At 41.3% G+C, this 12,550-nt stretch overlaps 1 protein-coding gene across 27 annotated transcripts in view; it reads right to left on the reverse strand.

The window, feature by feature from the left end:
• DOCK9 (dedicator of cytokinesis 9) overlaps window positions 1–12,550 on the reverse strand; it is a 366,360-nt gene that overhangs the window by 248,060 nt on the left and 105,750 nt on the right. For 9 of the 27 annotated variants that reach the window (XM_043997717.1, XM_043997727.1, XM_043997720.1 and 6 more), the window contains exon 1: window positions 10,667–11,496. The exons of 6 other annotated variants lie outside the window; for them this stretch is intronic. In XM_043997717.1, the coding sequence (XP_043853652.1) occupies window positions 10,667–10,828 (162 nt within the window). In that variant the 5' untranslated portion in view covers window positions 10,829–11,496. Of the gene's footprint in view, window positions 1–10,659; window positions 11,498–12,550 lie in introns of those variants that run through there. 12 more of the 27 variants (XM_043997743.1, XM_043997742.1, XM_043997729.1 and 9 more) reach the window with 4 other exon arrangements.

Below are 12,550 nucleotides of genomic sequence, written 5' to 3' on the forward strand. Positions count from 1 at the left end.
AAATCTGGAAAATTCATTGTTAAAAAAATTGGGGAGGGCAGGCAAGCTCAGACCACATGGTATAAACTTCACTGCCCACTGGTGGCAATGCCTCTGAATTGCAGGATACATTTTTTTTAAGTGGGGGCAATGAGGGTTAAATGACTTGCCCAGGGTCACACAGCTAGTAAGCGTCAAGTGTCTGAGGCCAGATTTGAATCCAGGGCCAGTGCTTTATCCACTGCGCCACCTAAGCTGCCCCCAGGATAAACTTTTATGAGCTGATTTTTCAGCTCTGGATCTTAACATGCAATGGATTAAGGGAAAGTAAGTATCTCTAGAAAAGGCAGAAAGACAGAAGAAAGCCGGGTTTTAGGTCAGTAAGAACTGCATAGGCAAAGAAAACATATTCTCTGTTAGCTAAGGGAGAAGAGTTGATGTTTTTAAGTGTTAGAGTTGGAGTTTGTTTGTTTTTCTGCAACAGGAAAAACCCCCCACCATATTGGAACTAGAAAGGCAGACAGACTTCTTAGAGAATCAAACAGAAAGATAAGAAACAGATTGCACTTAGGTGATTGTATATGTACCCAGATTTTCAGTCAGACCTATTTCCTAAGCTGGACAAAATATGTAACTGATTTCTTATTTGTATATCATCTACATGCTCAAATTCTCAATATTCATAGTTGTCATTTTTAGCTGTGCTCCATGTGGCTGCTATTACAAGGAGAAATCCAGGAGATAAATAAAGCAGGATGCTACATCCCCCAGACCATAGCTGCAAGAATACATAATTGTTCCCACTAAAAGGGATCTTTGAGGGGGCAGCTAGGTGGCACAGTAGATAAAGCACTGGCCCTGCATTCAGGAGGACCTGAGTTCAAATCAGGCCTCAGACACTTGATCCCCCTCAGTTTCTGAGGTTCTGTGAAAGATCTTATTCTTCATAATAACCCGATTCTAACCCAACAAATGTGGCACTTTTTGACGTGAATGCTGGCTACCTGTATTAAGGAATAACATCAGCTATTGCCTACAGGAGGATTAGAATCATAGCAACTCAGAGATGGATAGAGCCTTAGAAGACATCTAATTTAACTTCCGATACAGCACAAGGTTTACTTCTACAGCTTTCTAGACAGTAAGTCCTCCATCTTCCTTGGGGAGAAAAAACTTAGGGGAACATGCTATCTGTCTTCAATCACCTGAAAAGCTGTTATGGAAGACAGGCTAGATTTGCTGTTTTTGGCCCCAGAGGACAAATCTTAGAATAGTGGGTGGAGGTTTCAGGGCTTATTTTGGCTTGATGTAAATAAAATTTTCTTGGCAATTAGAGGTGTATAAGCATGGAATGTGGATAGAGCGCCAGGCCTGGAATCAGGAAGACTCATCTTCCTGAATTCAAATGTGGCCTCAGAAACTAGCCATGTGACCCTGCGCAAGTCACTCAACCCTGTTTGCCTCAATTTTCTCATCTGTAAAATAAGCTTTTAACTACTGAATGGGTATTGCCTCAGACAAACTGAAACCTGGGAAAGACCTTGGCTTAAGAAGGCTGGGGTCTCCCATTGCATCCTGGGCCATCGCCAGTCGCCTTGACCTATGTCTTCCCACTGGACTCGGATGACTCTGGAGGAGAAAGTAAGGCTGATGACTGCACAGCTCTGCCTCACTTGAATCCAATTCACTAGCAAGTCAAGACATCACTGCCCTGATGCCATTGGTCCTCTTTGAGAACAAAGGACAAACGACAACAATGGAGAAGGAAATGGCAAATCATTCCAGTATCTTTGCCAAGAAAACCCCAAATAGGGTCATGAAGAGTTGGACATGACTGAAATGGCTCAACAGCAGCAGCAGCAGCATTAGAATGAGATGCTTTAGAACATAATGGAACCAATCCCTGGACAGATTGTTTGTTTTGGGGTATTATAGCTGGGATTCAGCTAAGCAATATGCACATAAGGAAAAAAAATACTTTGAGGTTGGCCTTTCAGTTGGGCATAACACTGTTACTTAAATGTAACTCAGTACTTATTTCCACAAGGAATGAGCAAAAGTATCTTTCGACAGATGTTCAGCAATAAAGGAAAACTTTGTAGGATAACTAGGTGGCACGGTCGATAGAGTGCTGGGCTTGGAATCAGGAAGACTCATCTTCTGAGTTCAAATGCAGCCTCAGCTATGTGACCCTGGGCGAGTCACTTAACCCGGCTTCCCTCAGTTTCCAAATGAGTTGGACACAACTGAAAAATGACCCCACAACAAAATTTTAAAGAAATCTGTTAAGGGCTAAAATTCTAGCTAGTCTGTCTAAAATATCTAATGAGTGGTCGCCAATAAATTATAAGCTTTAGCGAGAGTTTAGGCTTTTAAGCATTTTTAAGGAGAATAAGAATTTGGTAAAGAGAGAGAGAAAGGCCTACATTAATCTATCTATTAAAGGGAGAGCACATTTCTAGCTCCACTCTCCACCAGAGTCCAAAGGAAAGAGAGGGAGACAGAGCGCCGGCTCCCCCTTCCTCCTCCCACCAGCAAACGTCACTTCCTGACGCCAAAAAAAAGACCCATGGTCTTGCCCTCAGAGATGTTCACCTCATTTTTACAGTAAGTCTCCAGCAGGTGGCGTCATTCCAATCGTTACAAATCCAAATTTACTCAAATAATGTATAAAGGAATTTTTTTCCTTTTAATGATACTGGGCAGCCTGCTTGGTGGATAGACACAAGCACAGAGTTTACAAAGATCCTCCAGGATCCATTAGTTTGGCACATTGAGTCTTCTCTACTCCCAGTCAGATAAGTTAGGTATCTCACCTGTCAAGCCTTCCCTGTTAGAAAGGCAGATCTCTTCTATGGCTCTGTAAGAAGAGAACTTGCTAAGGAAGGGAGAAAACTTTCATGTGCAATTAGGTCCTCAATTTACTTCTGCCCTTTAGTAACCAAATATACTCTTTGTTCAAGTCCTGATGGTAGGAGAATCTCACTTCTACTAAAGACAGTTACTTACAACTCCCACACTCCTTAAGAAATTTGTACTTTCTCCGGCAAGAAAATACATTTATTCTACAGCATCTTGTGGTCCCACTGCTTCTTTAGCCTGCACACTAGTGTTAGGAAAACTTCTTTCTTGAACCACTATTTTAAAATGTTAACACTGAATTGATACCAGAGGAGATAAATATATATGTTGGCTAAGGGAAGAAAGACAACTAGCACATATGAATGTTCTGTTTTGGGGAACCCTAGCTGCACCCCCTTTTATATTACAGAAGAGATATACAAAATAGAGCAGAATTAAGACAGGCCATTTCTTGTGCATATAGCCACCCAACCATCTCTCTCTCTCTCTCTCCCATCCTCCATCCCTCTTTTATTTTCTCCCATTCCTCCCTCTCCCTCATTCCTCTTTTTCTTTCTCCCTCCCTTCCTTTCTTTCTCCCTCTATCCCTCTCTCCTCTCTCCCTATCTTTCTCCCTCCCTCCCTCAGTGTCCCTTCCTCCCTTTTTTCACTCTCCCTCCCTCCCTTCAACCTTAATATTCAACAACTTCATTTTTTATCACCAAAATGTTTTTATTGTAGCCCTTAATGTAAAATAAATAATTAATAATGTTAAATAAAGCTCACAATTTTAAGCTCCTGGCCTCCACTTTAAAAAATAAAGAGACAATCTGTATCCTTTGCTCTGGACTAGTTGCTCCCTTTTATAATGAACTACAAAAGACCCCATACTTGGATAAAAAGTTTCTCTTCTGCTACCCAAGGGCATCTTGAAATGACTTTTTTTATTATTCATGGCCAACTCATGTGACCCTGTCCACGGGATTTTCTTGGAAAGATATTGGAGTGATTTGCCATATCCTTCTCTAGTGGGTTAAGGCAAATAGATGTTAAGTGACTTGCCCAAGGTCACATAGCTACTAAGTGTCTAAGGCCATATTTGAACTGAGGTCTTCCTGACTCCAAGCTTAAAGCTTTATTCACTGAGCCACCTTGAGTGGTCATAGACAAATAGTAATAAGCAACCTGATATAATGGAAATAACACTATCTCTATAGAGAGAATTCAAATACTGGCTCTGATGCTACTATCTGTGTGACCTCAAACAAGTCTCTTAAACTCCCTAGGGCACAGCTTCTATAAAATGAAAGGGAGCTTAAAAAAATTAATTAATTTAAAATTTTAAATTAATTTAAAAAATTTTAAAAATAAAAAAAATGAAAGGGAGCTTCACTAGATGGTTTCTGAGGTCCTTTTCAGCCATTTCAAGAAAAAAATCTGATTATGCCTTTCACCCTTCATATCTAAGAGCTATATATATATATATATATATATATAAAACTGGCAGCATAAATACAGGTGCTCACAAATCAGAACAAAGAGTCTCTTCATATGTTAAATGTTCAGAATTTTCCTGGGAACATTCGAGAATTCCAGTGGTCTTTTTTTTTTTTTCACAAAAAGAACCAAAGTGTGAACTACACAATTTGCCCAAATATGTGGAAAATTTAAAGAGGTGTCAACCCGATTCATTAGACAGTCCCTATCAACACTTATTGAATACCAATATTAAAAAGCAGGCTCAATTGGTATGCACAAAAAGGGGAAAGAAACCAAAATCCTTCATCTACAAACAACTAAAAATAATCTCAGTGTCTGTAAAATAGATTGTAAATTGTAATTAAGCATCAGGAAAAGATATATTAATAGTAGGAGCATATAACATTTATATAGGACTTGATGGTTTTCAAATCATTTATCCTCACAACAACCCCTAAAACAGAAGTTCTTAACCTTTTTGTCATTGTTTGGGGTGTGTGTGTGTGTGTGTGTGTGTGTGTGTGTGTGTGTGTGTGTGTGCATGTGCACGTGCACGTGCACGTGCACGTGAGATCTCACAGTCTGGTGAAGCCTAAGGACTCCTTCTCAAAATACTATTTTAGAATACATAAAATAGAGAACAAAGGAAATCCGTTATATTGGAATATAGTTATCAAATTTTTTTAAAAACCAAGTTCACACAGGGCGGGGGGGGGGGGAGCAGCTAGGTGGCATAGTGGATAAAGCACTGGCCCTGGTTTCAGGAGGACCTGAGTTCAAATCTGACCTCAGACACATGACACGTGCTAGCTGTGTGACCCTGGGCAAGTCACTTAACCCTCTTTGCCCCATCAGAGAAAGAAAGAAAGAAAGAAAGAAAGAAAGAAAGAAAGAAAGAAAGAAGAAAGAAAGAAGAAAGAAAGAAAAGAAAGACCAAGTTCACAGACACCAAGTTAAGATCTATGCTGAGGAAAGTATGACATTTTACAGAAAAGGAAACTGAGGCTCAAAGAGGTTACGGGTTTTGCCCACAAGCTAAAAAATGTCAGAGGCAGGATTCAAATTCAATTTCAGGCCCAGTGCTCTTCCCACTATGTCATATACTCTAAGCACTGAACTATATATCATGATATTTAATCACTGATTAACAGTAGACTGCTAGCTCAGTACAACAGGGTTTACACTTCAGAATCCTCACAGGCAGTTAACTGAAAATATCAACCCAATATGTTGTTTTGATTAAAAAAGCCAGAAAACATTGGGTATCATTAGGCAGAATGTTAGTAGCACAACGTTAACCTACGTGGACCATGGTCTTGTAGTCAATACCTGGCACGGTGGTCCCCGCACCCCAATAACTGGACTAAATGATGGTGAGAAAAGGATAATTAAAGGCATCAAGATGGTGGAACCATTTTATAGGTGTATGGGTGATTCAAATAGGAGTCTGAAAGGCATGACATGTAAGTCTCCTGCCACCTAAAGTGTAAATGGATTATATACATTCATACAATCTTATGCATTCAGTTGGGGGGAAGTACCCCAAATCAGAGAAGAGGCCATTTGAGGACAAGTATGAATAATTATCACCATGCACAGGGGATAGTAAATTGTAGGATTTTTTACCCCCCATGAAAGCTGAAAAATACAAATAAGTTCAAGGAGAGATTTTAGATAAATTAATGGATGACTTCTTAAAACAGACTAATTAGGAAATGAGGAGTGTTTTAAAAACCAAATACTTTCTAGATCAGTCTCAGGGACTAAGAGCTCCCACTTGGTTTTCATTGTCAGAAAAATAGTATTTGGGTTGCATAGTTCACTGATATGACCACATATGGTACTTTTTCTCTTCGTGGAGGTCAATCAATGAGCATTTGTTGTTGCTGTTGTTGTTCAGTCCTTTCAGTCGTGTCCGACTCTTTGTGACCCTATTTGGGGTTTTCTTGGCAAAGATACTGGAGTGATTTGTCGTTTCCTTCCCTATTATTTCATTAACTAAGCGTTTACTAAGCATCTGCTATGCACCAGGCACTGAGCCTAGTGTTGGGGATACAAAGAAAGATTTAAAACAATCCCTGCCCTTGAGAAGCCCCCACTCTAAGGTGGGTGACAACATGCAAGCAACTATATCCAAACAAGCTATGTACAAAATAAATAGGAAATAATCAGAGAGGGAAGACACTAAAATTAAGAGGGACTGGGAATTCCTGCAGAAGGTGGCATTTTAGCTGTGGCTTAAAGGAAGACAAGAGGTAGAGATGAGGAAGGAGACGATTCAGGCATGGGAGACAGTCAGTGAAAATTCCCAGAGTCAAAAGATGGAGTATTTTGTTCTAGGAGCAGCAAGGAGGCATGTAAGATTTATAAGCAGACTGGAAGGGAGGTTGGGGGAGGGCCCAAGGGAAGGGAGAGGTTATAAATGGATTTCAATCCCAAATGGAGGGCCTTGTATTTGATCCTGGGGTGACAGGGATCCACTGGACTTGACTGAGCCAGACAGTGACATGCTCAGGCTTGCACTTTAGAAAAATCATTTTGGTGGCTGAATAGACTAGACTGGATCAGGGAGAGACTTGTGGCAGACACACCCACCAGGGAGCTATTTGTCCAGGTTAGGGAGATGAGGACTTGTACCCAGACAGAGGCAGTACTGTGTGTGGGGGGGGGCGGGCGGGTTATATTCAAGAGAAGTTGCAAAGGTGACATCAAATTGACTATGAGAAAGGGGGTGAGAGAATGATGACACCTAGGTTGTAAGCCTAGGTGTCTGGGAGGATAATGGTCTCCTTGTCAGTAATAGAAAAGTTCGGAAGGAGGAGATTTGGGAGGAAAGAGAATGAGTTCAGTTTTGGAAAGGCTGAGTTTAAGGTGTCCAAAGGCCATCCTGTTGTGATATGTAATAGGCAGTTGGTGATGTGAGACAGTGGGTCAGCAGAGAGATTAGAGAAACAGAACTGAGAATCATCAGCATAGAGATGATTATTGAATCCATGAGAGCTGATGAAATTACTAAGCAAAGTAACTTCTTAAACTGTGGGTCACATAACTGAATATGAGGGTTGTGGAAAATATGGCAGCAGTCAAAGGTTATATATGCCTTTTTCATATACTTATATACCCAGGGTCGCAGAAAAATTTCTTGGGCAAAAAGGGGTCACGAGTGGGAAAAAAGTTTAAGAAGCCCTGGTATAGGAGAAGAAAAGGGGCCCAAGACAGCCTTGGTGCTGCCCCTCCCTCCACCCTCCATGGGATTAGCAGACCTCACCTGGAGGAAGGAGATCAATAAGACTGATATGGAATTGGACAGCTTGTATAAGAAGTAGGAGGAAGAAGGGTTGCTTCTTCATGGAAAACGAGGATAAAGGAGGATATATAGTAGCAGAAAGCATCTTAGTAACACGAGATGAGGAGGAGGGAAGAAAAGGGATCTCGCAGAGAATGGCCAAAAATTTTTACTTGTAATCTACCCACAAGAAAACTCACAGTGAATTTTTTTTTCTTTTCTAGAAATTAGCCAATCTTTTTCAACTTTCCAGGTCTAGCCCTAACCATTCACCTTTCTCAACTTCCTTCCTATCCCTCAATGACTCAGACTTTAGATATAAAATCACAGATTTCGGGCTGGAAAGGACTTTTTGGGTCATGTAGTCCAAACCTCTCATTTTACAGAGGAGGAAACTGATGCTCACAAAGCCTGACTGATCCATAGTCACATAATTATCTCCATGAAGCTAAATATTAATAAAAACAGGATAAACAGGCAACCTTTTGAACCTATGAAATATCTGTCATAGCTTTCTAATGTACAAACACATTGAAGCCAAATAGTATTCAGAGACCGGGGCTTTCCTCTGCTCAGGGAATTCCCAAACATAAAAATGAGAAAATGAAATGGGGTAATACTAAGGATTTCCTCCCCTCTGTACCAGATAAGGCAAAAAGGGCCCGCTGAGAATTTAAGTCATCCATTTCGGCCCTGTGATAAAAGTACAGCTGTAGACTTTGGATCTACCCCATCTGTTGTCAAGGCTGTGATTCCTAAACATCTTTCACTTCAGCTAAAATAACACAAGGAGTAGACTCTGAAATATTACTTAACAGACTCAGAGGAGGAGAAAGTGCAAAGCTCCGATCTTGCCAACAAAACAGGTCAAAGCTTAGTGTGTCTAAAGGTTGACACTGTCTTCTGCTTTTAGAGGAAAGGGCTTATACACTCAAAGAATCGACAAATCAACAAATTTAACTTGTTATATTAATGAGAGAGGAGCAAGATCTAGGGCTATAAAAGAAATGAAAAGAAAATCTACCCCACTTACCCATGTAAAAAGAGCCTTCGCAGTGGACCAACAAGCAGAAAGGGAGATCAGGGATTCCTCAGGTTCAAAGTCAGTTCACAACTGCTGGGCCCCCCACCCCTGTTTCAACTTTACCTTCCTACTATGAGATGGTTCTCTCCTTGCACCAAGACCTCTGAGAAGAGATTCTCCCTCCAGACACAAAGACAGACCACTTCTAACCTCAACCTCATGCAAAGTTCAACTGAATTCCTCCTTCTTGCTATCTCTTTGGCCTCAGAAACCTCCAGATGACAATAGGGCTTTGTGCTTCCCACCCACCCCACACCTCCAGCATTCAGGACACAATGTTACCTCTGCATCTTGCAACAGTGGCATCTCTTCTTTGCTACATGTAACAATGAGATTCATGGCTATAGAAGGGTCAAATTCAAGGCAAGAGGGCAATGGGGATTCAGGGGAAAAAAATAATTCCCAGCCCTGTAATAAGGCCTTTTAATTGGTTATTATTCTCTCATTCACCTGCCACATCCTAACATTTCTATGCCTTGGGGGGGGGGGGGGAGAATGTTAATACTGAAGTCTCTTAAATGAGCTTTGATAGCACCGAGCTCGAGAAGGAAGCCGTATATACTTTGAAATTCTAAGGAAGCTGGAAGAGTGCTCCGTGTTTGAAGGATTACAATTATGACAGTACAGAGCAGTAGAAAGATGACTTCCTAGTGGACTGACAGCAAGGCTCCCCTCAAGACTGTGTTGAAAGAGCTTCAGGGACAAGAGGGTCATTTTTCTCAAGCCATTATAGCCTTAAATGTATATTGTGAAATACATTACACAGAGCTTGAAATATTAATCACTCACTATCTTTCCACTTAGGTTTGATGCCTACATATATTGTTTTCTAAAATGCTTCAGCCACCACTGAAGTGAGGATTTGTGGGGGGTTTTCCCCCCACAGAATTTTAAGGGGTAATGGGAAGAAACTCCCCGACATCAAATGAATCCTTCTCTCTCTTTAGGCAAGACAGATACAAAACTAGTTCTAGAAGTACAGATAACATGTTAAAACTGCTTTTCCAGCCCCCAAAGCCCCTAGAAAGACTCACATTATTTATTTATTTGCTTTTTTACATCGATGCCTGTACTTAATGACTAAGAATTGAGACTCAGGCACACCCAAATACTTTCACATTCATTAGTCTCCCGTTCATATTGGCATGAACTGTGACAATTAGACACAGATGACAGAAGGGAAAGGGAAAATGAAGAATGCTGAAAGAGAAGGAAGACACTTGCTGGGAGCCTGCCTAGGTAAGCTCTCCAAGTGAGCAAGCCAATAAGAGACACGCCCCAGGCATGCTTTTCCCCCCTCAGCCACCTAAGGCTAGACTAAATATATTGGGAAGGGAGAAGAGAACATCCGAGTCCCACCTCAGACCCAGCAACCTTACACATCACAGCCTTACAGAGAGAAATGATACAAATAGTTAAGACTTTAAAAATATATATATAGAAGCACTATGAATATTTTCCTGGCTTCCAAAAGAGTTAGCTCGTATTCTCCCTTTGGACGGCTCTCCCTTAGAAAGCCAGGCTATTAGGAGGGGGGGGGGGGGGCGGAAAATTCAGTGAAGTAAAAAGGCTTAAATGTGGAAGGATTCAATAATTTAGAGCACTGCTGTCAGTCACTACTTCTATTTTAAGGGCTATACATGAATCATGCTAAAGAAAATAAATGAATTTCCATAGTTTATTTCAAGGGCCATCTTGGGAAGAAGTTGTAAACAGTCTATAAATCCCTTGCAGTAGCCACTCATACCAATTTCTGTACTAAGAGAGAGAGAAACAGCACTTTTGTCCACCCATGCACTTCTGTTCAGCTAAAATGCAGCAGTCTGACATACACAAATGTGTGACAATGCACACTGCATGATTTAAACTTATGGCCACTAAAAGCCATATTATAAACCCTGCATGCAGACCTCTATGTTAAAACAAACATTTAACTGTAGGAGTAAAGATCACTTTATTTATTAAACTATGTGCTAAGGAAGCAATTCACCATTTACCAGAGAGGAGTAGATGAACAGTCCTGAATCTTCCTTTGTCCAACTGTGTGCTGTATATTCAAGGGCATTATTCTCTCCTTGCTGTTTGCACATATAAGCACAGTTTCTTTCGAAAACTGTGCGGATGCCTTTAAACAGAATCACACTAGTAGTACAACCCATCCCAAACCTGTCAAAATTCACATTCCTATCACTGCTTGCTCCATCTCCATATCCTCTTCCTGGATTCCTCAGGAACAAGCTCCCACTGTACCATCTTCAACAAAATCTGAACAGAAGGAAAGCATCAGCTGCCGTACTAAATCCTCTTCCGTCCAAGGAGAGACTGACAAAAATCCAGCCTCAGAGTGTGAAACAGCAGGAGCAGTAGAACACCAAGATGATACACCTCAGCTGCATGGAAGCCCTCAAAGTCTACCCCTCCTCCAATAGAGGCTTTTAATTGGAATCTTTTTTTTTCCTTATTTGTTCTTAGGTAGCAATGACACGTGATTGCCAAAAATGGCTGGGATGCTGATGGCTTGAATTCTTTAAGTCTCAGAGCCCATCCAAAATGAAAGGGTAGTATCAGAGAGATACCCTGCTGCAAACTGCTGCTGTGAACCACAAAGAATCTTCCTCGGCTGCAAGAAAATCACCCTCCCAGAATGCTCAGCCTGGCACTCCTATTAACAAACATTTTCCTTCCTTGACCTAAATATGCTATTTGTTGTTTAATGCTGCATTATAAAGCTATAAAGAAGCACCCCCCCCCCAAAAAAGTCCCTAAAATGAGAAAATCATTAGCATGACTGCTGCTATGGAAACACACAGAAGCCCACTTTGAGCAACCTTTTGGCTGTATGGGGAAACAGCTTGCTGACAGCAAGTCACAAGGGAGCAGAAGATTACCGCGTCAATCTAGACTCCTTTCACACCTCCCCTTTGCAGGAGGGGAATGGTGAACAAGTTGCATGCACTAAAAATGGTTCTCTCCTCTCTGATGACTAAACAGTGCAAAATGGAATATGGCTGGATGATTCTCCAGTTCATCTGAACATCCATCCACCTTCTGAAAGAGCAGCTCAGGATGAAATTTTAAACACACTGAAGTTCCCCGGCTCCTGTGGTTAGCCTTTTCCGTGTATTCAGCACACTGCTGCTCTTCCTTCATCAAAGACTGAACTCAGTAACCTCAACATTACCTGGTAGGGTGCTTCTTTCCAAAATGACTAATGAGAGTGTGCTTCACTACAAAGCTATCCGCCAGGCGGAATACTTCACAGCAGATCCCACTTCTTTAAAATGCAGAGCTAGCAAATGAAGCCCAAGATAAACATATGGGAGAGCCCCTCTCCTGTACCCTGCCACTCCCTACATTATTACTCTTCCAAGATCTGTTCTGAAATTGTTCCTTGATACACAGAGCAACAGATGGTTTTCATCTTCAGGCTATGATATACACAGCTGTAACGTCACCAGCCGCAGCTGATGAATTGTAGTGATTAAGGACCATCCCTAAAGTCTTCCTCTGATGCTTTGTCATGGGGTGGCCATCAATACCAAGTTCTAACCCAGCAGAAAGAAAGCTCTGGTACACTCTACCAAGCCAGAAAAGGCTCATAGTACAGGCCTGACAAGAAACGGTGTTATCTGTTGTTTGAGAACCAGCTGCATCTGGAGATGCTCATCACCAGAAGGTTAGCCATCAAGTGATAAAAGGTTTTGGCTACAAACAGCTCCCTCAACAGATTACTAATGCAGTGTGTCACAGGCTCTGAGCCATGGACTACTACTGAGAGGTCAGGATGTATTACTACAATGGGTCCATCCGTATGTTAATCAATCAATAAGCAAACATACTTTCTGTACACAGTAACAGGCCCCGAAATGTGTGCACTACAT

Source organism: Dromiciops gliroides, chromosome 3 (assembly GCF_019393635.1).
Source record: "Dromiciops gliroides isolate mDroGli1 chromosome 3, mDroGli1.pri, whole genome shotgun sequence".
Taxonomy (NCBI): Eukaryota; Metazoa; Chordata; class Mammalia; order Microbiotheria; family Microbiotheriidae; genus Dromiciops; species Dromiciops gliroides.